The 26,117-nt window shown below is 35.3% G+C and overlaps 1 protein-coding gene across 1 annotated transcript; it reads right to left on the reverse strand.

Annotated features, from left to right (window-relative positions):
* Positions 1-1,257: 1,257 nt before the first annotated feature.
* Positions 1,258-14,957, reverse strand: LOC141405914 (chitinase-like protein Idgf5). The gene is made up of 3 exons (XM_073990782.1): positions 14,707-14,957; positions 14,087-14,635; positions 1,258-1,969 (listed from the first exon to the last, which is right to left on the reverse strand). The coding sequence occupies exons 1-3, from the start codon at positions 14,813-14,815 to the stop codon at positions 1,332-1,334; spliced, it is 1,296 nt and encodes a 431-aa protein (XP_073846883.1). The 5' UTR covers positions 14,816-14,957; the 3' UTR covers positions 1,258-1,331.
* Between the last annotated feature and the right edge of the window lie 11,160 nt (positions 14,958-26,117).

Below are 26,117 nucleotides of genomic sequence, written 5' to 3' on the forward strand. Positions count from 1 at the left end.
ACTTAGATGGAATCCACAAGGACGTCGCAATAGAGGCAGACCAAGAACTACATGGAGAAGAACAATCATGTCAGAAACTAATCAAACTCTTAATCAATTACAGTATTTAGCGAATGATAGAAACACATGGCGAAACTTTGTAAATAGACTAAGTTTGTAATATGTAAATCATTTATAAACATGTCATAATAAATAAATATTAACTCTCCATTTTTTGGTATATTTCTAATTATTAGACTTAAAAATGCAATTTTTTGGTGCGTTGAACAAATTGTGTTTTTTCTTAATCTACGAGTTATATCAAATATCATTGATGTAGCATCAAACAATATTTTGTTTTTTTTTTTTATTTGCCCATTTTCGTTTTTGATTTTCCAAAATATTGCCCATATTTCTGTCGACAACGGAGACTGATACTTTTTTACTTGTTGTGCATTGCCTTTTATTAACTGGTATAAATATATTTGCATTCAACAGATTTTAAAATAATTACCAATTGAGTATCTTAATACCATTTTTATCAGTCAGGATTAATCATAGTGATTGAAATACATCATTATGTTCGGGCTACTTGTCTCAGCCAAAAGGACATTGACAAACTTGTTTCAATCATACAACAATTTTACAAACATACATACAATTTGTTTTAACACAAAGAACCAACAGACTTTAATTGCTTAATATCCTTTCGTTGTTGTAACTTCAATTAACAAAACTACCGAGGAGAGATGAAAGAAGAATTAGTCAATGGCTTGCCCGACATTGTGATTGAATCAATCATTGAGTGATTGATATGTTGCGTCAGACAAAGAATTACTCATTCAGTTTGAGCGGTTGCTTGGTTCGTTGGCTTCCTTAAACGAGACTGAAGATTAATCCATTCATTGATTCATTCATCCTTTTTTTTCAAATTCGTTCATTAAACAATTAAAAAGATAAAGATCAATCCGTTTTTTTTTTGTGTTTTAATGGATTAATATGCGGAGTGTCATTTTTTTTCTTTGTTGCCGTGGATCTCTTCTCGTGGTTATCGTTGGTTTTTCTTTTTTGGCGACAATGATGTTAAAGGCGTTATTTTAGTTTCAACTTCTTTGATGAAGACTAATTACACGCGTCATTGTGGCGTGGTGTGAGCTGGTTGTCATTTGGTCATGTATCTCTGGTCACTCAAATATGGTTGGATAAATCGCCATAATCTTACAATGTTGCAGTTTACGAACGGAAGATAAATGTCCCTTTATACAGAAACTCAGCAGGTTTTTTAAGGTTTCATTTCCTTTATTTTTATTAATAACGAAAAAACGAAAACTCTTAACATTTAAATGTTTACTTTACAATTTATACTTAATGCTACGCAATATGGGATACTTGCCTTCGCCGCAAATACCCAACTTATCATCTGTGGTTAAATCAAAGAGAGCCACTCCACCCAGATCTCTTACTCGAGCATAACTGGCTTTATTCGCAGCAGTAGCTGGTTCCTCGAATGATATCCACAAACCATATTCACCATTATCATCGGCATCTCTATAGGCATAGGTGCCATAACGCTTAGTGGGATCTCCAACCTTAAAAACAGGAGCTGCATCACCTTGCAATTCGCGATTTTTGTGGAGCTTTACACAAATCTCTGTCCAACTTAAGAAACCAGGAGTCACGGTTAGATTACCAGCAGGTGCTGGGCCAGCTGCGTGGATTGGTGGAAAACCAGTAAGACCAGATTCTTTGTCCATAATCCAAGCTCTACCATAGGCAGGAACACCCATAATTATTTTATTAAGAGATGACGTGTTATTCAACCAATATTGTATTTGATAATCCGCACTTTGAGCAGGATCACGTTCGTATAGAGGATAAATGGATGCAGTGTAGTCAGCAATCTTGGGATCTCTATCCGGTGTAAGGAAATCAAAGGTGGATAAGGTGACGAAATCCAAATAAGGCATCACCGAGGGTATATCGATAAATACTGAAATTGAATAGAGGGGTAAAATTAGAGTAAACATGTAAAAAAGTATCAGTCGGCTTTGCCGACAGAGATATACCCTCAGCCTGTGCAAATTGAAACATTTTTTTCACAAAAAACGTATGTATTTAGGGGGTTTCAAAATTTTAGTCGTATGAACCGACAAAAATTTTGATTAGGATTAAAGTTCAAAAATTTTGCGGAAAAGGTACTTAAAGGAATGGACTGACATAGACCATGGGGGTGTCATAGGGGGTTTTTACACCCATCGGGCTGTTTTCTCAAGAAGTATGGACTAGCACCTGAAACAACTTTTACCATCGTAATTGAGGCAGCGAATGTAAGTTGCTTCAACAAAAATCAAAGTGATTCAATAGCAGGTCTTAAAGTGAACTTATCCAAAATTTTGTGTGGGTGGTACGGGATGGAGTGGACAAATATAGTCCATATTCGAACCTAATCTATATCTGGTAGATATTATGAGAATGTGGACCAAATCGGTCACTCCCATCAAGAGTTATCGTGCGCACAATTTTTCCGAATATTTTCGAACTTTTGTGGGGTAGGTACCTGAAGGAGTGGACCGATATGGCTTATCTACAAACTTAAAGTAAGTTTGGAAACAATATTACGAAGACCAGATTTTGGCCGGAATCGGCATTTCCGTTCGAGAATTATCTGGCGCTTCCACCCATAAACATGGTGTCATAGGGTTTGTTTTTCAACTTTCAGGCTATTTTTTCAGGAAGTATGGACTTGCCCCTGAGGAAACGTGTACCTTCGTATAGGGGACAGTGAATACAAGATGCTACAACAAAAACCAAGGCGTTTCGAGAGCAGGTCCTAAACTGAACTTTTCCGAAATTTTGTGTGGGAAGTATGGACTTGCCCCTAATGAAACTTACAGCGTCGAATAGAGGACAGCGAATACAACTTTCGTAAACAAAAATCAAAGCGATTCGAGACCAGGTCCTAAACTGAACTTTTCCGAAATTTAGTTTGGAGGTACCCGAAGGGGTGGACCAATTGAGTCCATATTGGAACCTCATATAAGTTTGGTAGAAATTACACGATGCGCAAAGTATAGACCAAATCGGTTATTCCCTACAAGAGTTATCGTGCGCACAAACTTTGCGATATTTTTTGAACATTTGTGGGGGAGGTACCTGAAGGAGTGGACCTATATGGCCCATCTTCGAACTTAAATCGAATCTGGACAAAATATTTCGATACCCAAAATTTGAATCGATTGATCCGTTCGAGAGTTATCGTGCGTACCAGCCTGCCAGACAAACAAACAGACGGACGGACATTGCTAGATCAACTCAAAATTGTCTGAAACCGGATATCGTATAAACATACTTGGGGTCTAAAACCATTATTTCGATGAGGCACATTTTTGGTCGTATCAAAGTGTATATACCCTCTTTAGCCTAAAGGCTGAGGGTATAAATATTAACATGCCGAAATGTTCCGTGTAAAATTAAATTGATATTGATAGAAATTCTTCAAAGCATCTACCAGCCAATCTGCTTCGACGTCATGTGAACCACGAGCTGTACAGCCTATACAACGACATACGCATAAATAAACGCAACGACCCAGCTAAATTTTTTTCCCGAATTCGTTTCAAATTCGTTCAGAATCTCTGAACAAATTTTGGATTCTGATACCGAATTCGGTACGAAAGTTGTATGGACATGGTTACTGAATTCGGAAAGTTTTTCTAAGGAAATTAAAAAAAAATATATTACAGTTTCTCGACGAATTCGGAAGAAAATTCTTGAAAAATTCTGAGTACAAATTAGATTTCTGAAAGAAATCGGTTCGAATTCGGAAAAAATGTATATGCAAATTTTATAACCAATCATTTTGTTTTTCAACGACAACCGGACAAACAAATCCCTTAGAAAATCGATTACAAATCAGAAGGAATTCGGAACGAGAAAATGTGCAGAGATTAAGAAAAAAGTAAAAATTTTAGAAAATCGACCCAATTTCTAGGAATATATTAGAGAAATCGGCAAATTTCTAAAAAATATTCAGAAAATCTCGGAAAAAATAAGAGCCCTCGGAAAAAATTGTTGGCTAGGGAGTTATAAGGTTTGTGTTAGCTAGACCATGTCATGAGAATGAGCGATTGCCATGTCGTGAGAAACATACTTATAAATACGGGTCGCATGCCACTATACGCAGAACTGGAAGGCCAAGGCTTCGGTGAAGTAAACGAATAGAAGATAGAATCAAAAAACACTATATTCAAAATTGGGGAAGAAAAGGAACAAAATGGAGACCATTAGACATGGAGACCCATTAGACCATGTCATGAGAATGAGCGATTGCCATGTCATGAGAAACAGGCTTATAAATACCGGCGGCATGTCACTACACGCAAAACTGAAAGGCCAAGGCTTCGGTGGAGTAAACGAATGGAAGATAGAATCAAAAAACACCACATTCAAAATTGGGGAAGAAAAGGAACAAAATGCAGACCATTGGACATCTTTTTTTGGTTCGACTTATATGACAAATGTTCTCAAGAGGGTCACTTAAGTTAGTAGCTTTAGCAGTTTCGTTTGGGTGTTGGTTGTTGTCACTCAATCATTTTTATACCCTCAGCAGTTTTTGAGGACGTCCGCCTGTGTGTCTGACTGGTACTCACAATAACTCTCGAACAAATCAACAGATTCGGTCCAATATTTGGTATCCGTAATATTTTCCCAAACTTAGATCTCGTTCGAATATGGGTCATATTGATCCATTCTTTCCGGTACCTCCTCCATCACAAGTTCAACAGTTTTAGTCTTATTTGTGCGCACGATGATAAATATGTTCAAGGTAAAAAACTATAAATTAAATTACAACCTGCGTGACAGTTTTTTTTAACGATACCAATGGAAACAAGAACGGCGTTAAGTTCGGCCGGGCCGAACTTGTTATACCCTCCACCACAAGTTGTATTGAAGTAAAATGGAATAATTAGTTTCCTTTCGTGTATGAAGAAGACTTAATACAAAATTTCAGCAATTTCGGTAAAACAATGTGAGGCACCGTTCTATGGGGGCTATTTCAAAACGTCGATCTATACCGACGAACTTCTGACGGAAAGTTTTTAGACTTAAAGAAGACTAAATACCAATTTTCCTATATTTCGGTAAGAGAATGTGGCTAAAACTTAAAAAATACCGAAAATCAAGAAGTAAGCTTCTAAGGGGATATAGGAAGATGTGGACCTATACTGATAATACTCTTCTGGAATATTTTATAACTCTTGGAAGACTAAATAACGAATTTCAGCCATTTCGGTGGGATATTGACGTCAGAATCTTCAGTATTACGAAAATCGGGAGGTACCGTTCTAAGGGGGCTATATCGAAACGTGGACCTATACCGACGAATTTTAGTCGGAAATGGGCAATATGAAAGCGTGGACCTGTACAGACAAATTTCTGGCGAACAGTTGTATATCACATTGAAGACTAAATACCAAATTTCAGCCATTTTGGTGGAATATTGAAGCCACAACCTTCAAAATACGGAAAATCGGGAGGTACCTTTCCATGGGGGATATATGAAGGCGTGGACCTATACCGACAAATATAAAGGGGAAGTTTGAGTACCCCCAACGAAGTCTAAATACCATATTTCAGTCATTTCGGTGGAATATTGAGGCTACAACGTTCAAAATACTTAAAATCGGGAGGTACCGTTCTATGGGGGTTATATGAAGGCATGCACCGACACCGACAAAGTTTTGGGGAAAGTTTTATACCACCAATGTAGACTAAGTACCAAATTTCAGCCATTTCGGTGTGATAATGAAGCTAAAACTTACAAAATACCGAAAATCGGGAGGTACCGTTCTACGGTGGCTATATGAAGGCGTGGACCGACATATCCCATTTTCAATACCAACCATCCTGCAAGTAACAAAAACTTCTGTACCAAATATTGACTCTCTATCTTTAAAATTGCGAGCTGTATATTGATTCCAACAGACAGGCGGACGGACGGACGGACGGACAGACGGACATGGTTAAATCGGCATAGAATTTTATGCTGATCAATAATATATATACTTTATAGGGTCTCCGATGATGTGTTACAAACGGAATGACAAATTTAATTATACCCTCCATATGGTGGAGGGTATAAAAATGGTTTGTTAGATACCTTCCATTTTTCGGTATTTTGAAGATTTTAGTCTCACTATCACACCAAACTGGCTGAAATTTAATTTTAGGCTTCTTTGGGGCTACAGATACAGGTTTTGAGGGTTTTAACAACTGATATTTGGTCATCAATACGGGAATACAACATTCCTATGGAGAAGTGTTGGCATAGATGCAAGTTATAATATAGTCCCCAATAAGAGGTATGTATACCCGAGTTGGGGCATATGTTTAAGGATTTTAGGTAATTTTTCCTCTGTAATTCGAAAAAAAATTTGCACCATATTTCCACATTGTGGTAGTACCCCCATATCACGGTACCTCAGGAGTTTAGTACCTAGAGGACTGTAGCTACATTTTCGACCAAGAATAGCTCTAATTTGCAATTTAAGGTTTCTGGTGCTTACAAATCTTATCCACAAAATACAAAGGTCCACATTTAACGTAATTTCGTACAGCGGGGTTTCAGATTAAAAAGGACAACGATACCGACCAATGCGAAGTCCTTTAAAGGATTTTTTTGGTATTTTGAATTTAAATGGGTAGAAAACCTCCAATCAACAATATAGGTTCATATTTAGGTAACTGATACAGAAAGTGTGCTGAGGATATGGAAAGAGCATTTTTCCAAACTGTTGGTATCCAATAGTAGCGAAGACGACGAAGATACCACAGCCATAATCCCAGAAGATGGTATTGAATGTATACCGCCCAGCCAAGATGAGGTAAAGACAGCAATAAAATCACTGAAGAATAATAAGGCAGCAGGAGCCGATGGCTTACCAGCCGAGCTGTTCAATACCGGAGGTGACTCGCTGATAAGGTGTATACATCAGCTAGTTAACACCATCTGACAGGAAGAAAGCTTACTCGACGATTGGAAAGTAAGTATCCTGTGTACCGTCCACAAGAAAGGATATAAGACTGTATGTTCTAACTATATGGGCATAAGTCTTCTCTCTAATGCCTACAAGATAGTGTCAAGGATAAAGTCAAATCGACCATTGACCAAATATTTACCCTGCCGCAAATCCTGGAGAAGACACAAGAGATGCAGATCGACACCTACCACATTTTTGTCGATTATAAAGCAGCCTTCGACAGCCCTCTACGCCCAAAGATATGCCAAGCCATGTTAAAATTGGAAAGAACCTCTACGAACAATTCAGTACCAAAAGAGGCTTCAAACAAAAATACAGCCTTTCGTGTGACCTGTTCAACATCCTGATGAAAAGGTTATACGGGATGCAAATGTCAATGTCAATGTTACTTGCTTATGCTGATGACATTGACATCATGGGACTATCAGTAAAGGAAGTAATCGATAACTTTAAGAAAGTCGAAGGTGAATCAACAAAAGTGGGCCTGGCGGTAAACGGCGAAAAGACAAAGTTGATGGTGTCTTCGCGCAATGCGTCCATAGAGCTCGGACCAATAGTTGGTTCCTAAAATTTTGAGGTAGTAAAAGACTTCGTATACCTCGGCATACAACAAACAACATCGTTTGTGAAATAAAGAGAAGAATTGAATTGGCCAACATATGCTACTTTGGCTTAGGTAAGCAGTTTAAAAAACAAAGCCAAATATCGTCAAACATAACACTGATACTACCCGTGCTAATGTATGGTTCAGAAGCCTGGGTAATTGCGTAAGCAGATAAGGCAGTGCTTGGTGTGTTTGAGAGAAAAATTCTTCGATAGATCTACGGGCCAATCTGCGTTGACGGTGAATGTAGACGTCGTATGAACCACGAGCTGTATCTGCTATACAACGACATCATTATAGTTAAACGTATCGAGATGCAGCGATTGCGTTGGCTAGGCAACATCATAAGAATGAGCGATGGTGAACCTGCTAAAAGTGCGTATAAATACGTGCCACATGGCGGTAGACGCAGAACTAGCAGGCCAAGGCTTCGATGGAGCAAACAAGTGGAAAACAAGATGGAAAGACGTGGTATTTCAAAAAGCGAGGCAACAAACAAAGGGAATTGGAGATCTTTTCTTAGTTCGGCTGATGGAACAAATGTTCTGTAATGGGCCATCTAAGTAAGTAAGTAAGTATTTTGATATATGGTAACATGGGGGCGCCTTTGTCACTGGGGCGGCTACGCCAGCGCCGATTTTCTCGCAAAATACAAGTGCTAGAAAAAATCCGTTAAAAGCAATATTGTGAGTTTAATGAAGATATATCATCTCCCAAAAGTTGGCAGTTGTGTCATAGGTATGATAGCGAACGCACGCGGTTTTGTGTTTTCAGGGTATTGGGAAAATAATTATGGTAGGTAATTTTTGTGATATCTTCTTTACCTTTTGTGATATCAAAACACATTTTATACCGTTAGAAGACAACTACTGAAAAATATAAATCCCAATAATTCGCATGAAAAAAGGAATTGCAAATGTCAATATATTACTATTATGAAACTATTATCTAAACGTATCTTGTTTTAGTTATATTATGATTTTTGTACCTAAATTCAAGGCACCTACTTCAATTAACCGCTAGAATCGGTTACTTTTTGTGAATTTTAAAATAATTTTTAATTATTCAATAGAAAACATGTTCCTTTTTTGCTTAATGTTGATATTTTAGGAAGAAGTATGGTAAATTACAGTATTAGAGTCCGTTGTAGAATGTTCAATATCGATGGCGAAGCTGCCCCATGGGTGGGGAGGCTTCGCCACTTTTTACACATTTTGTAAATTCTCAAAAATAATATTTTAAAAAGAAAATTATAACCATTTATATATCAAAACTAACCCCCAGTTTTTGTAAAATTTTTTATTCTTTTCACACGAATTGTCAAATTTTGTAGATCGATTTACTCGCCTTAGTGCAAATGTAGACCGCTGATTTTTAATTGAGGGATTCTTTACTAAATAGGGAACGTGTCTACGAAAAATTAGGTCTGTATGTCATCTGGGGCTGAGCTATGGATGCCTAAATTATTACGAATATAGACGAACGAAGAAAAATTAGTTACAAAAATAGGGGGTTATAGTCAAGATATGCTAATATTTGTACCAAAAATAATATTTGAAAAAACTTTAACAGTATCGGTTGAGAACATTTTGAACAAAAACGTGGCGAAGGCGCCCCATGTTACCACAAATGTACCTCATATGAAGGTACCTCCCAAATTTACGTATTTTAAAGGTTGTGCACTAGGGCGACCCATTTTTGTTTTTTTTCTTTTTGAAACTCTTACCCTTAATTTTTTCATTTTATCCAAAACCCAATTTATGTCGACCGCTTGACGTTAACCCGTGTCACCCGAGCGATCTTTGTTTCCATAGTTATTTTTATGTGGCCAATGGTGCATTTTCCCTAAGATTCTCTAAGCGCCGCAATTATGTTAAAATCGATGAAAAAACTTTACCAGCTCATTGTTGTGATTAAACAATTTTGAAAATCGGATAGGATTTTGATTAAGCTCCAATATGCATATTTCGCCGATTTTAGGTATTTTGGGCCCTATATAGATAGCTGTATCAAAATACGATTCGTTTTTTAGCCACAACAATGAACTGATAGTTTTTATCATCATCTTTAGAGAATTTTCGTGAAAATTCACTTTGACCCATAGAAATTACTATGGAAAGACTCGGTTGGCACGGGTTAATTTTAATTGATCGCCATAAAGTTTCACAAATGGAAAACATTAGGGGGAAAGAGTTCCAGTAAAACAATCCAAATGGGATAGCGGTAACATAGTATTTCGGAGTTTGAATGGGTAAAATACATCGATGTCTCATACGAATTAAAACTTGTTCAAAAGAAAGTGATATTCTTGAGTTAGTATATTCCACTTCTCCTAGGAACAAATCTTGACGCGACGGAAGAGCTAAGTACTTTATATTTTACTTCAATACAGCTAGTGGTGGAGAGTTGGGCCGGGCCGAACTGAACGCCGTTCTCATTTGTTATTTTTTAAGTGATAATCTAAATTTATATACATACTAGCAAAGTGCCCGCTACTTCGTATGCGTTAAATATACAAAACAAATAAACAATATATAATATAGAATGGTGGAAACATTTTGTGTACTAATACGAACCACTTTAGTTCGATTTTCGTCACGCCTACACATCAAGAGCATTCCACATTTTTTGAGATATTTTAATTGAGGTTCTCAGCGCAAATACGGCCTAACCCAACAACCGCCATCCTCATTTCCAGCTCTATCTGTTCCCCTAAAACCAATTATAGAACTATTAAGTACTTTACATGTAAATACATAAATACGAACCTCCTCCTATTATTTCAAAATTCCCTTTACACAATAACAAATTGTACCAAATCCTGTGCCATTGACAACTTTTCGTATATTTATGGCACATATTTCTTAAATCGGACGTTATAAGCAAATGATAACAGTAATCTTAATTCCAAATCTCACGAATCCAAATCTATCCGTTCATCCAATACAAAATTGTACCATACATGGAACCATTTCGTACCCCTAAGTGTACCTAATTCCACATTTTAGGATTCGAGCGCTATAATTTCACCCAAATCCTAATTGTACAAAATGTAGTACTTTTTGTAAGCATAAGTACGCATTTCCAAAACTAACCCCAACAGTAATATTAACTCCAAAATTCAAGATTCCAGCTCTAACCGTTCGCTCAAATCCAAGTTGTGCCAAATATACTACCGTTTAGTACTTTTCGTACATATAAGTACGAATTTCAAAAACTTCATCAATCCTACATCCCAAAAGTAATCTTAATTCCAAACTTCAAGATTCCAGCTCTAGCCGTTCGCTCAAATCCAAATTGTACCAAATTTAGTACTTTTCGTACTCATAAGTACGAATTTCAAAAACTACTTCCATATCTCAATCCTACACTCCTACAGTAATCTTAATTCCAAATTTCTTGATTCCAACTCTATCCATTCGCTCAAATCCAAATTGTACCAAATTTAGTACAATTTAGTACTTTTCCTACCCATAACTAAAAATTTCCAAAATTTTATCAATCCTACAATTCAACAGGTATTTTAATTCCAAACTTGAGGATGGCAGCTACATCAAATCACCGAAATCCAAATTGTACCAAATTTAGTACCATTAAGTACTTTTCGTACCCATAAGTACAAATTTCCAAAACTTCTTTCATATCTCAATCCTACACTCCAACAGTAACATTAATTCCAAATTTCTTGATTCCAGCTCTACCCGTTCGCTCAAATCCAAGTTGTACCAAATTAAGTACCGTTTAGTAGTTTTCGTACAATAAGTACGAATTTCCAAAACTTCCTCAATCCTACACCCCAACAGTAATCTTAATTCCAAACTTCAAGATTCCAGCTCTAGCCGTTCGCTCAAATCCAAATTGAACCAAATTTAGTACTTTTCGTACTCATAAGTACGAATTTCCAAAACTTCTTTCATATCTCAATCCTACACTCCAACAGTAATATTAATTCCAAATTTCTTGATTCCAACTCTACCCGTTCGCTCAAATCCAAGTTGTACCAAATTAAGTACCGTTTAGTAGTTTTCGTACAATAAGTACGAATTTCCAAAACTTCCTCAATCCTACACCCCAACAGTAATCTTAATTCAAAACTTCAAGATTCCAGCTCTAGCCGTTCGCTCAAATCCAAATTGTACCAAATTTAGTACTTTTCGTACTCATAAGTACGAATTTCAAAAACTACTTCCATATCTCAATCCTACACTCCTACAGTAATCTTAATTCCAAATTTCTTGATTCCAACTCTATCCATTCGCTCAAATCCAAATTGTACCAAATTTAGTACTTTTCCTACCCATAACTAAAAATTTCCAAAATTTTATCAATCCTACAATTCAACATGTATTTTAATTCCAAACTTGAGGATGGCAGCTACATCAAATCACCGAAATCCAAATTGTACCAAATTTAGTACCATTAAGTACTTTTCGTACCCATAAGTACAAATTTTCAAAACTACCACAGTGCTATGTTCAAACAATAAGCTTAATTCCGAATTTCAGGATTCCAGATATATCCGATAACTCAAATCCAAATTTGGTACCATTTAGTACTATTCGTATCCATAGTACGAATTACCTGTATCAACACACCAACATCAATTTTAATTCCGAATTTCACGATTCCAAATGTATCCTATCACTGAAATCCAAATTGTACCAAATTTAGTACTATTTAGTATTTTTCCTACCCATAACTACAAATTTCCAAAACTTTATCAATCCTACACTCCAACAGTACTCCTTATTCCAAATCTCGGGTTTCCAGCTATATCCGTTCACCAAAATGCAAACTGTACCAAATTTGGTACCATTTAGTACTTTCGTACCCATGAGTACGAATTTCTACAACTACCTCAATCCTACACGCCAACAGTAATCTTAATTCCAAATTTCGGGATTACAGCTGCATCCGATCACAGTAGTCCAAATTGTACCAGATTTGATACCATTTAGTACTTTTCGCATCCAAAGTACGAATTTGCAAACCTCCCTCTTTCAACACTCCAACAGCAATTTTAATTCCGAATTTCACGATTCCAAATGTATCCCATCATTGAAATCTAAATTGTACCAAATTTAGTACTTTTCCTACCCATAACTAAAAATTTCCAAAACTTTATCAATCCTACACTCCAATAGTACTCCTTATTCCAAATCTCGGAATTTCAGCTATATCCGTTCACCCAAATCCAAATTGTACCAAATTTGGTACTATTTAGTACTATTCGTACCCAAGAGTACGAATAACCACAACTACCTCAATCCTACACGCCAACAGTAATCTTAATTCCAAATTTCAGAATTACAGCTGCATCAGATTACCGTAATCAAAATTGTACCAAATTTAGTACAATTTAGTACTTTTTTTCCCATAGGTCCGAATTTCCAAACCTACCTCTATCCAGCACTCCAAAAGTAATCTTAATTTCGAATTTCAGGATTCCAAATGTATCTGATCACCCAAATCCAAATTGTACCAAATTTGGTACCATTTAGTACTTTTCGTTGCCATAAGTACGAATTTCCAAAAGTATCCCAATCCCACACTCCTATAGTAATCTTAATTCCAAATTTCACTATTCCAGCTCTATCCGATCACTTAAATTCATATTGTACCAAATTTGGTACCATTTAGTACTTTTCGTACCCAAAAGTACGAATTTCCAAAATACCTCTATCCTACACCCCGACTGTTCTCCTAATTCTAAATTTCAGGATTCCAGCTGCATCCGTTCCCCCAAATCCAAATTGTACCTTATTTGGTACTATTTAGTACCTTTCGTACCCATATGTACGAATTTCGAAAACTACCTACATATCTCAAACCTATGCTCCAACAGTAATAGTAATTCCAAATTTCAGAATTCCAACTTTATCGGTTCGCCCAAATTCAAATTGTACCAAATTTAGTACCATTTAGTACTATTCGTACACATGAGTACACGTTTTCAAAACCACCTCCTTATATCAACTCATCTTCTAAACCTTGATTTTCATTCCAAATTTCAAGATTTTAGCTCTATCCGTTCACGTAATACCAAATAGTACTAAATTTAGTAACTTTTAGTACTTTTCGTACACTTATAGTTCGAATTTCCAAAAACCATTTGGTACACCTTTCTAACTCTCCATCAGTGAACCCATTCCAAATTTCAGAATTCTAGCTCTTCGCGTTTGCCTAATACAAAGGGTACCATATTTAGTACCTTTTAGTACTTTTAGTACAGTTCTAGTTCGAATTTCCAAAAATCCAGCCTTATCTGACACATTCGGACCAAGAGTGACCCTCACCCAAAATTTCAAGATTCTAGCTTTAGCCGTTTAGTCTGGGCGTTGATTATCAGTCAGTCAGTCAGTCAGTGAGTCAGTGAGTCATCATTACTGAACTCTTTTATAAGTATAGATGTACCTTCTTTCATACTATGCTTAATAACACTTTTTTAACTAATTCTACTTACACTCTGCACTGACATGTGGCAACATGGTCAGCGTTAACATTGCTCCTCTCGACGACAAACTTTGCTGTAGTTCCCTTAAAAATGTGACAAACTGCTCCTTGTGTTCGGCTGCATTTTCATCAACGACTTTTTTGCTCTTAAACCATCCCTTAACTTTATGCCATGCTTTACGGATGCCCGAATGGAACTCTTTAGGGTAATTTTTAGGGAATTGCCAAGCCAAATCTAAACCATCAAAGCCATAGGTGCTAACAAAACTTTGAGCACTATTAATGAAAGCATTTCGATGTGCAATATTTTCCAACAACATTAAATATTTATTTGGTTCATCCAAATCCGAGGGTACATCACGATCACCACCAACTGATAACAACACCCGCAAATGGGCATGTTTACGTTTCAGGGCTGTCACAGCATGATATAGATCAAAGTTGAGGGTACGATCAAGGTTTTTCAATTGAAAAGTTTCTGAGTTGACGCCAGCATAGCCATAGATGAGATAATTGCAGAATTGCATTGCAGGATCAAGTTCCGTTATGGTGGATTGTACTAAAACGAAATTAAAATGAATCGAAAGTATTAGAAATTAACGTGGGAAAATTAATTTTTCCTCAACTCACCATCGGTTATTCGACTTGTATCCAAATAACAAACCATATTTGCTCCACGAACAAGGCATAATTGTATAAGCGTTATACAAATTATTAAAAATATATTTCTTAATTTCATTGTTGCTGTGGGTTATTGCGTTCAAACTTTCCTTTTTTCTTTTTTGTTTGAAAATTATTTTGCGTTTTAAGTTCTAACTTTGCTGACGGCTTGATTCAAACTGAGACCATATTTCTCGGTATACTGTTAGAAATGTTGTTTTAGTTTTGTGTATCTGCTGCTGTTCTAAATATTTGCTGATAATCCGCTACGTTCTTTTGTGTATTTTCGTTCTCAATTCCACAGAATCAAAAACAAATTTCTTATCATTTTGTTTTGTTTACATTGAGAGATGAAGTGAAAACAAAAAACCCGCAAAATTCTGATGTCATTAAATATTCTCAATTTTATTTGAAACTTAAAACGATTAGAATATTTTTAAGTAATAGTTTGTGTTTAAATAGTGGGATCCATTAACATTAACTAGAGATGGAAGGTGATCAAGCAACCACAATTTGTATGGCGCCTTATTTTACAGTTAAACATTAAAGTACATTTTTATTAGTGAATGTTTATTATATTATATGTTTTTTATACGAAAATTCATATAACACCGCGAAATATTCGTCATAGACCCTCCATGTTTTATACCATTTTTCATATCTCGAGGAGATAAAGGGATTTAGCGTACTGTGCCCCTCAGTCCGTCCTTTAAAATTTATAATCAAACTTCATAAAATAGAAGTTTTGTTTGTATTGAATAAATTAATAAAAAATTTAAAAAAAACGTTAAGTTTGTCCGGGCCGAAATTTTTATACCCTCTACCATGAAATATACTAATATGAAATAAATAGTTTTCTTTATGTTAAAAAGGCACTTTCGGTAGAGAAGTTTTGAGCACTGGAAATCCTGGCACCGTTTTATGGGGCTATAACACTACGGACACGTTTTTAATCACTGGGAACCATAAGTACCGAATGACATACAAGTTTGTCCAAAGACGTAATTAACAAGTAGGTTAGGTTAGGGGATGTGCAACCTCTAATTTGAGACTGCGTCACTCGGAGACCATCTGGTCCATTGTGATCATCCGGGGAAAAATGAAGAAAGTGCTGTAAAGAAAAGAAACTAAAGGGAAAAGAGGCAAAAAATAAAAAAGGAAGATATGAAAAAGTAAATGAATTGGGCGGAAAATTATAGAAAAGGAGAAAAAAGTTTGGGTAGAGATGGTTGGTAGAATATTTGAAATACGGTTCACGTGTTCAGGTTGCGCTGTCCCAGCCACTTCAGATTTCGAATGATGTTGTAGATTACAGCAGGTTCCACTATTGAATAGAATGTTAGACACGGTGGAAAGTGAACGCCCACTAATCTATGCCGCCTACGAGCCAGGGCTGGACATCGACAAAGGAGGTGCTCGATCGTCTCCATCTCCTCATCATCCTCACAGAGTCTGCAATAGTCAGTAACATCATCATCCCATTTGATGGTGAAGGTCCTGATATAGCAGTGTCCAGTGATAAATCCAGTCGTTACTCTAACTTCAGCTTTACCCAGGTTCACCAGAGAATTATTTCTTTTGACTGACAGAGATGGCCAAATGGATCTTGACACAATGCACCTAGGTTCATTTTGCCATAATTCACTGGCTCCTTCGACAGAGAACTTTTCAATTCTTTGGAAAAAGTGACAAATGGGCTGGTAGAGGGAATCAGCGATCGCTAGATCTGTAGACTGCGATCCTCGTCTAGCTAATTCATCTGCTCTTTCATTACCCATATAGTCGCAGTGCCCTGGTACCCAGCATAGTCGATAGCCGTTATTTAGCGTTTCCAAGGCTGTTCTACACTTAAGGACGACATCGGACTTGATGTTGCAGGATTTGATGGCTTTAAAAGCCGCTTGACTATCCACAAAGATAGTCACCGGTTGAAAGATTTCTGCATCCAAACTTTTTATCAGTTCCGCTGCCTTCCAAATCGCGAAGATTTCAGCCTGGGAAAACACTACAGTTGCTATCTAGCCTGTAAGCGTACTCAAGACGTAGCCTTTCACAAAGGAACAATCGCGCAAAGGAACAATCGCGCCACAGATTCTGTTCATGTAGCCTTAGGGCACTATGAGCTACCTGACACTTAATGCTGAGGCTCAGAGGCCTTAAGTTCAGCATTGCAGCTTGGGGTGTGCTCCTGGTGGTTCCAGTTATATGAATCGCGGCAGCTCTTTGCACCTTGTCGGTTTTGCACGAAAATGTTTCACTTTAACCCAACAAAACTCCTTGCTGACTGAAATAATTTTTCTCCTAACGTGACCGACACTCTGTATATCCCGATTTGAGAGATTTTGATGGTTTTAGTCTGCTTATTCTTCATATCCTTCTTCCCGTATTTGGCTAAACCTCTTTAAATGGATGCTCTCAATTTATCGGGAGGAACTCAAAGTTGTTTTTCATCGGTTTGCAATTAATTAATATGTATGGAAATTATGTGCATTTAATCGAATATTTAATTAAAACTTTTGTGTATTGTTGCTTACAGCAGCACCCAAACATTAATAAAAATTATCAATTCCTGAGCTTTACAGCTGTCTTTCAAAAAAAAAAAAGGAATTTTTCCTAATTTATGATTGTTGTTAAATATTTGGACATTCGTATGAAGTTGCCAAACACATCATGTCCGTGGATATATTTCAATTTAAATATAAATTATAAACCATATTCATCAGGCCGAGAGACAGACAACAAAGAATTCAAAAAATGCATTAAGTCTTTATTAATCATAAATCTTATCTGGAGGGCGCCCCCTGAAAGAAAGACAAAGTCATACGAAATGCAACAGCCCAAACAACAACCACAGTGTTAAGAAATCAAGATGAAACGTTTATATGAACGATTTGGGCTTTTCGTTGAACGTTAATCGTTAAATATTTTGACATTTGTTGTCATTATTGGTCATTAAAGTTACAAAATAACACAAAGCACGAGATATGAAATTTGAAGAGCAACAGAAGTGAGGCGTTGATGATGACGTTGGCGCATTCGATTCCCTCCTACCGCGTTGAACCATGACTCAGCTATGACAAGAAGGAAAACATGAAGTTGAAGATTTTTTCGTTCGGTTTTGGAAATATTGACATTTGTTGCTGGGAACATCATAAACAGCTGAAGAAATGTGTATAATTATGAAAAATTACTTTAATTTCAGAATTAATTAAAGTCGAATGTAATAAAATTGACAAAATAAATTCATTAATAAAACGAACTACAAAAAAATTCAGAGAAGAAATAACCCTCCAACAGTGACCACCAATAAAATAAATTAACCTCATTATTGAAACACCTCCTAATTGGACAGTTGTTTGGTTGGTGGCCATGGTCATCAAATGAACATTTGAAATAGAGTTGAGGATTGTTGGTGGTGGTTGTTTGTAGTTCCATACTCTAACCATTTGCTTTGCCTAAGCAATTATTCATCCTCCATAGAACCCCTTGTGACAATATTAGGAATATTCAGCCAAAAACTAAACCCACAACACTAAACAGTAGCTATAAATTGTTTGTTGAAAATGTTTTAGCATTTCTTTGAAATGTGTCGACTCATTTAAGGACACATAATGTTTAAACTAATAATTTACTAAGCATTTAGTTAAAACACTCACCTGGCAGTGTGTGACGTTTATGAACCTGTTGTAGAGATCACATTTTACACTTAACATCTCTCTTTCCATTCCGAAATATTTATTTATTAGATGATCTTGATTATCAACCACTAATCATTTGGATGTCGATAGTGAGTTATGCATCTCAGTCTGGGGATGTGGTGGATGCGAATGGCTGTGTTCACAGTGGTTGTGGTTGGTGGTGTAGATCGTTTTTGATAGTGTCACAGTGCACATTAATAACACAAAATATTTCTGCTAAAATCCAATTAACGCAACATACTCACTCACCCGTTGGCTGGCTGCTCCCTAAAACATCGAAATTATATGGACCACACGCATGCTCAAGTGAAATCAAGCCGACTTTATTGTGTGCCTTCAGTTCACAAATGTTTCATAGGAATGCAAACTAACATTGGACAGCAGCCTAACAACTAACCATCATCATTCATTCATACACTGTGCACTCAAATAGCTCCCAAGTGCAACCAGACTTTGAGGCAGGCACACAATGTGGCATTTTATGGATAATTAAACAGCTAAAATGCAAACTTAATAAAGCAAGCAAAACAAAAACTCGGAATCAACATCATTATGCTTACTTACATACTGCATACATATTCGTGTCATTCGTTAGGGAAATGGAAACTATTTTCAAGGAAATCCCTATGGGTATGAAACATATTTCCAAACTGCAACTCTAAGGGAAAAGAAACAAAAGCCAGACAAATTTCTTTGGAAGTAATGATCGTTGTTCTCTCGAGTTTATTCTGGAAATAGCTTATGGAATATTGATATAATAATGGGATAATCAGTTTTAATTAATAAATAATTTATCCTGGAATAAAAATATACTTACTGATGCTTCTGGCTATAACAGGATCTTTGCTCTCGAAGCTGACTTGCACATTAGTCTTCTGTATTTACAATATCCTTTTGATTCTGCTGGTCCGGATCATATAAATCATAGATCGTGAAAATCCATCCACTAGAACGGCGAAAACAGCAACTGCAAAAACCGAAAAATGTGCGTAAAATATTTTTGAAAATATCGCGAATCGCGTTTTCTGTGGATCGTTTCCTTTTCAATGAAGAAACTAACACATCAATGGCGTTTTTGCGAAAACAGTGGTACAAAAAATTTAGTGGCATGGGAGCTTTATCAGATTTATCCCAAAAATAGTGTGCGATGCTACATACACGGTTCTTGATGAATTTTATCGAAATAGGTTTAGATCGATGTATTTTTTCATGGATGATAGTGAAATCAGATGCGCATAAAAAGTGTATGCACTTTGTGCATATTATAAGCGTTATACAATTTGTTGCACACTAAACTGCAGGCGATGCTACATCTTAGCGGCCAAGGTAAATCCTGGCAAATGTGTACAAATTAAATGGGCAGAATGCGCTGTGTTGGTAAACCGCATGTGCATTAGGGTTATGACTTTTTTACAACCTCATATCCCTGTATCATAGCGTGATGAGTTTTGCCATAAGATTACATAAAAACCTCACGCACAAAATGATTTTAAAATTTGAATTTATCAAAATTATGGACAATTTTTCGAAGTCACTGTAAGAAAATATACAATTGAAAATAAACTTTAGAGTCACATGAGATAATTAAACTGACATGACATTTATTTCTTACTAATTTTCTTCAATTCTGAGAATCGTAAAAATTTCGTAAACGCTTTATTTAAAGACATAATTTTTTAACAAAAAACAAAAAATTTAAATTTTTTTCAAAGTGGTTTGTGCATAACATTTTCCAATATTTGAATGAAATAAACATAATTATAGTTATTAGTAGGCTTATATTTATTCATTCGCGCAAAAAAAAATTGAAAAAAAAGTTTATTCATTTCATACATTTTTTCAAAAAATTATATTTTTAAAATCGATTTGTGCGTGAACTTTTTTTATATTTCAATGATTATTAGGCAAAAGTTCATTCATCCCTGCCACAGGAAATCATTTCTGAGAAAAAAATGTCAAAAAGTCATAACCCTAATGTGCATCAAGTGATTTTGAGGATTTCGCTATTTACACGAATTTCAAAATGAACATTATTTAAAGGAACCCAACATTTATTTGAACCATACCCATATCTTCCTCTAGATGTTAGCGCGTATTCGAGGAGTGACTAGAATAAAAAATGTGATTTTTTATGTGAAATTTAACTAAAATGGAAGAATAACTCCGATCTATTTTTCCTAAATTCTCTCAACAAACTCACAAAATAAATTTGAAAATATATTTTTTCTTACAAAAATTTTATCAATTTGCAATTTTTCAGATGCATATAAAGCTTGAATTTTATTAAAATAAGTTGCAAACCACCAATTTTCTTGAATTCCTTTTTGATTTCCACGAAATATTGCAACTTTTTCACTAAAGTTAAGGGACCTCAGTAATTATAAAGTACTTAGGAAGCGTTTTTATACGATTTTTTCTTATAATCAGAATTGAAACCGACATAACTTTGGCGCGCAATAACCAAAATTAGAATCTCAAACATATTTGAAAACGGGAATTTTTTTTCTCAATCCATGTACCAAAAGCCGTTCATGTATCACCTTTCTAATGATTAGACATCGGATTTTAGCATGTTTTTTATTTCTTAACCGATTGGACTCAAATTTTGGATCTAGGCGTTTTGAGGGTCAATTTTTCGATATTTGGGGTCATATCAAAAATATGCAAAAAATATGCAAAAAATATGCAAAATATATGCAAAAAATATGCAAAATATATGCAAAAAATATGCAAAATATGCAAAAAATATGCTAAATATGCAAGTGTTTTTTTGACAAAAATCGTCAATTAAATTTGAAAATCATCAAAAAAGCATTCTAAATTAAGTTTTTTGCCGTTTAACATAGTTTTTTGCAGATTATTATGTTATTGAGACTCTCCAGATATTCCGCCACAGCAATAAATCTAGACTAACAAGACTTAAATCAATTTTCACAAGGTGAGAAAATGTCAAAAAATCCAGCATTCCTATTACAACATAATTTGCTTCCAATACAAATGTAGATAGATAATGGAAAAATTTCAAAAACTCAATCAGAAATGTCAAAATCAACGTGTCCAAATATGGTGATAGTTTCTAATCAGCCAAAATTGTCTAGCAGAAAAACAAAGGAGCTAGAGTTAGTCATCGCTATTTTTGTTTAGATAAAAGTGCAATTTTTTCTAGTTTTTGAAAAAAGGGTTCGTTTTTTAGCGCAAAATGGGAAAAAGTACTAAAGTACCATTTACGATTCCAGGTTCTGGAGTATAACTATAATTAGAAGTATACGTTTTGAATATCCACATATTAGATTTGAATATATTTTATAGTGTTTAGTCCTTTATTCAGTATATACAGACATAAATTGGCAATTTTCAAAAAGCTTTTTTGGAAAAATGCTCTAACTGCCGCTTTAATATTGATGACATGGTTTTAGTTTAATGCACTAAAAATACATAATTTTATAATATCGATCTATATTGTACAACCGCTTAATGCAGAATTGGCAAATGTTCACTCCTCGGCGAAAAGTAATGCATCATTGTTATACCCATCCACGATGAATAATAAGCAAAATGAAGAACGCCTAATGAATAATTAGTGCAAAATGACATCACTTAGAAAAATCACACAAAAGAGTGGTATTGGTAAAATAAATCAAAAACTTTGGAATTGTCTTTAAAATGGCAAAACCACTCACATATTTCTGCTAGAAAAGTATTTGGAATGCTAAAATATATAGTTCATTCATTCCTGCTACAGGAAAATAATTTTGATAACACAGTCGAAAAGTCATAACCCTATAATAATAATAATTATTACCAATGCTTCAAATTTTTACAGTTGTTTAATGGAGAAGTTGTTAAAAAATAGTTTCAGCAACATTTAGTAAAAATTGTCGAGTACAAGGACAAACCTTTTATGACACATTAAGAAAAATATTCGCCGCAATATTAATATTAAATATTAAAGTTGCCAAATGCACTATACACCTAAAAGGCAAAGATTTCAAGGAATATTAATTTACAAAACGATGAAATTCCACATCTGTCTCTAGGTTTGCTTACATCCTGATGTAAACTTTAAAAACGCCAAATTTCTAGCACTACTTTCACAATCCGATTGGCTTTTTTTGGAACAAATACGGGCAATGCCAATAAAAATGTCCGGATTGTCGAGTAAAAAAATCTCACTATTTTTTACACGTAGAGCACTTTCATTTAAGTGTTCGGTATTAGCAATTACAATTTAAAAATGTATTATTATATAACTTCCACGAGTGATTTAATCATATAAAATAATTTATTTTTATTTTTTTTTTTTACAATTCGTTAATTCAAACAATTTGATAATTCGGACACCGCCGAAACCTGTGGTGCAGGGATTATAGCGTATGTACAGTATATATGGGAGCAATATCCAAATCTGAATCGATTCTTACCAAAATAGGGATCGCCCTAGGGCCAAAAAATCCCCAATTTTTTTGCGAATTGCTCTATAAATTTGACCTGTGCTTTGTTTTCAAAAAGACAAGCCGAGATGGATAAGTGCGAACCTATGCAGATCATCAAAAGGAACTGTGGGTCTATTTCGTTTCATTTTGCATGTTGCAAACTCATTCACTATGACATAATACACTTAGGGTATTAAAATATAGTTATCAGTGCAATCATGAATAAAAATTCCGTGCAGAATTTGTTTCCTTTCCCCAATTTCAAATTTTTTTATTTTCGTATTTATACCCAAAAAGGGAATATTTTTGTCGATGCGACTAGAATACGCCATAATGAAACGAATCTAGTAGTTTTCAACTTTTAACAAATACTGATTTTACAAGAATTTCACTTTTTAAAATTATTTTCGGTGTGGAAAATTCAGAGGGAAATATTCACGATGGCACCGTATATATTTTTTATATGTTTTTAATAAAATATCAAAGATTTTATGTAATATTCAATATTTTCTTAGTTTTAATTTCTAGCTCATTTGTTATTCTCTCAGACAATTTTGGCCGAACAGAAACTATCAACATATTTGGATATCTACATTTTGACATTTCTGATTGAGTTTTTTAACACATTTGTATTAGAAAGCAACTTATGTTGTAATAAGAAGGCTGGGTTATAGGAAATTTTCTAAGTCTGTTAGTCCAGATTTATTGCTGTGGCGGAATAATAATTAATAACATGATAATCTGCTAAGAAATCGACGTTTAACGGCAATAAACTTAATTTAGAACACTTTTTGATGACTTTCCAAATTTAATTTGATGATTTTTGTCAAAAAAAAAAATAGTTGCATATTTTGCATATTTTTTGCATATTTTGCATATTTTTTGCATATTTTGCATATTTTTTGCATATTTTGTGCATATGCAAAATATGCATATATGCAAAAAAGTAAAAAATATGAGCCTGCCATTGCATTCAGTTTTCTTCAAAACGAATTTTGGTCCAATCAGAATTTTCGTATCTTTATTAATAAAAAATATGCAAATATGCAAAATCCGATGTCTACTAATGATGTAAAGTAGGTGCTCGTAGGTGATCAAACAACGAAGATATCACAATAGTAGCAAATAAAACCCCAATTTTCATTTTTGCGATTTTAATTATTTTGTCGAATATCACAGCTTTGGTTGAAAACTTTCCAAAAGCAGAGCCTGACTATGAAAGTAGAAGATCCAGTCTTTACAATAATGCAAACTAGGTCGGCGTAGGTAGTCAAATAACGGAGATATCGCAATAGTCGGTAATACATCCCGTTTCTCTATTTTTTTGGAAATGACGCTACAGATCGCAATTTTGATCGAATCGTCACGAAAATTTGAGGGTTAATGGGGGTCTCACAGATGAAGAAGCCTATTGATTTTTGTGATGGTCGGATAATATTTAGGGGTCGGAATGGGCAAACACTTATTTGGAGAAAAGTCAACATTTTTTTTCAAAGCCAATATCTCTGTTTCTTTAAGAGCTATATCTAAAGCAAAACCTGGCAAGGAAAGTAGAAAATATCACCTTTACAACGATGTTAAGTATATTGTCGTAGGTGGTCAAATAACAGAGATATGGCAATAGTCGATAAAGCATCCCATTTTCCGATTTTTTGGTAATCACGCTACAGGTCGCAATTTTGATCGGATCGTCACGAAAGTTTAGGGGTTAATGGGGGTCCCACAGAGGAAGAAGCCTACTGATTTTAATGATGGTCGGATAATATTCAGTGGTCGGAATGGGCAAAAACTTATTTGGAGAAAAGGTCTACGCTTTATTTCAAAGCCAATATCTCTGTTTCTTTAAGAGGTATATCTAAAGCAAAACCTGGCAAGGAAAGTAGAAAATATCACCTTTACAACGATGTAAAGTAGGTTGTCGTAGCTGATCAAACAACAGAGATATCGCAATAGTCGGTCGCAATTTTGATCGGATCGTTACGAATTTTTTGGAAGTGGATGCGGGTCCCACAGAGGAAGAAGGTTAGGTGATGGTCGGATAATATTCAGGAGTCGGAATAAGCGAAAAGCTTATGTGGAGAAAAGCCAACGTTTTTTTCTTATGCGAATATATCCGCTTCTGGTTGGAGTATTCCAAAAGGAATACCCGTCAATGGAAGAAGAAAAGATCTCGTTTATATTGATGCAAAGTATGTTGGCGTAAGTGAGCAAGCCGAGATATTGCAAAATTCAATAATATACCCAATTTTTCCATTTTTTGTAATCACGCTACAAGTTGGAATTTTGATCGGATAGTGACGAAATTTTGGGGGTAGATGGGCGCCCCACACAAGAAGAAGCCTATTGATTTTGGTGATAGACGGATACTATTTAGGGGTCGGAATGGGGAAAACTCATTTGGAGACAAATTCAAAGTTTTATTCTTTGTGAATATATCGGCTTCTAGTAGGGTATTCCAACGGCAAAGCCTGTCAATGTAAGAAGAAAATATTACCTTTACATTGTTCTAAAGCAGGTTGGCTAAGGTGGTCAAACAAGGAAGATACCACAATAGTCGATAATGCATCAAATTCTTCCATTTTTTTATTTTTGATGGTAGTCGGATTATATTCCCTTAAAGAAATGTTTAACAGTGAAAAGCTTTTGCACAGGGGTAGTGGTGTAGGGTATCACATGGTCGGCCCCGTCCCGACTATAGCCTTTGCTCACTTGTTATACAAATGTTTTGGGGTGTTCACTAATAATATTGTCTTTAAAAGAGGAAATTTTAAAAATATCCGTTTAAAAAAAAGTGTGAACTGTGAAAGTCAAATTCCAATTTTTTGAAAAAATGAGACGCTTTTGACCATTAATCGTTAAAAAAAAACTTTTTTAAGGAAAATTCTTTTATTTAAATTAAAAATTTTTAAGTTCAATAAGGCCACAAAAATATATGAAGACTGAATACCAAGTTTCAGTCATTACGGGTGGATAATGTGGCTAAAACCTTCAAAGTGCCGAAAATCGGGAGGTACCGTTCCATGGGGCTATACCAAAATGTTGACCAATGCTCACAATTCTCTGTAGGAATATGTCGCAGCCCTGGCGAAGACTAAATACCAAATATCAGGTACTTCGGTTGGATATTGTGGCTAAAACCTTCAAAATGCTGAAAATCGGGCGATACCGTTCTATCGGGCTATATCACAACGTGGACCTATGCTCATAATTTTTAACAGAAAAGTTTATTTGCCCACTAGGAACCCTCAAT

The sequence above is a fragment of the Musca autumnalis genome, unplaced genomic scaffold, assembly GCF_047663935.1.
Source record: "Musca autumnalis isolate F117 unplaced genomic scaffold, ASM4766393v1 scaffold_5, whole genome shotgun sequence".
NCBI classification, from domain to species: Eukaryota; Metazoa; Arthropoda; class Insecta; order Diptera; family Muscidae; genus Musca; species Musca autumnalis.

What these genes read in the sequence shown, in the direction of transcription:
- LOC141405914 (XM_073990782.1), bottom strand. Translation starts at nt 14,815, where the DNA reads ATGAAATTAAGAAATATATTTTTAATAATTTGTATAACGCTTATACAA. An exon ending in TACAAGTCGAATAACCGATG is followed by an intron (nt 14,636 to 14,706) that starts GTGAGTTGAGGA and finishes ATTTCGTTTTAG; the next exon opens with TACAATCCACCATAACGGAA. An exon ending in GCCACATGTCAGTGCAGAGT is followed by an intron (nt 1,970 to 14,086) that starts GTAAGTAGAATT and finishes ATTCAATTTCAG; the next exon opens with TATTTATCGATATACCCTCG.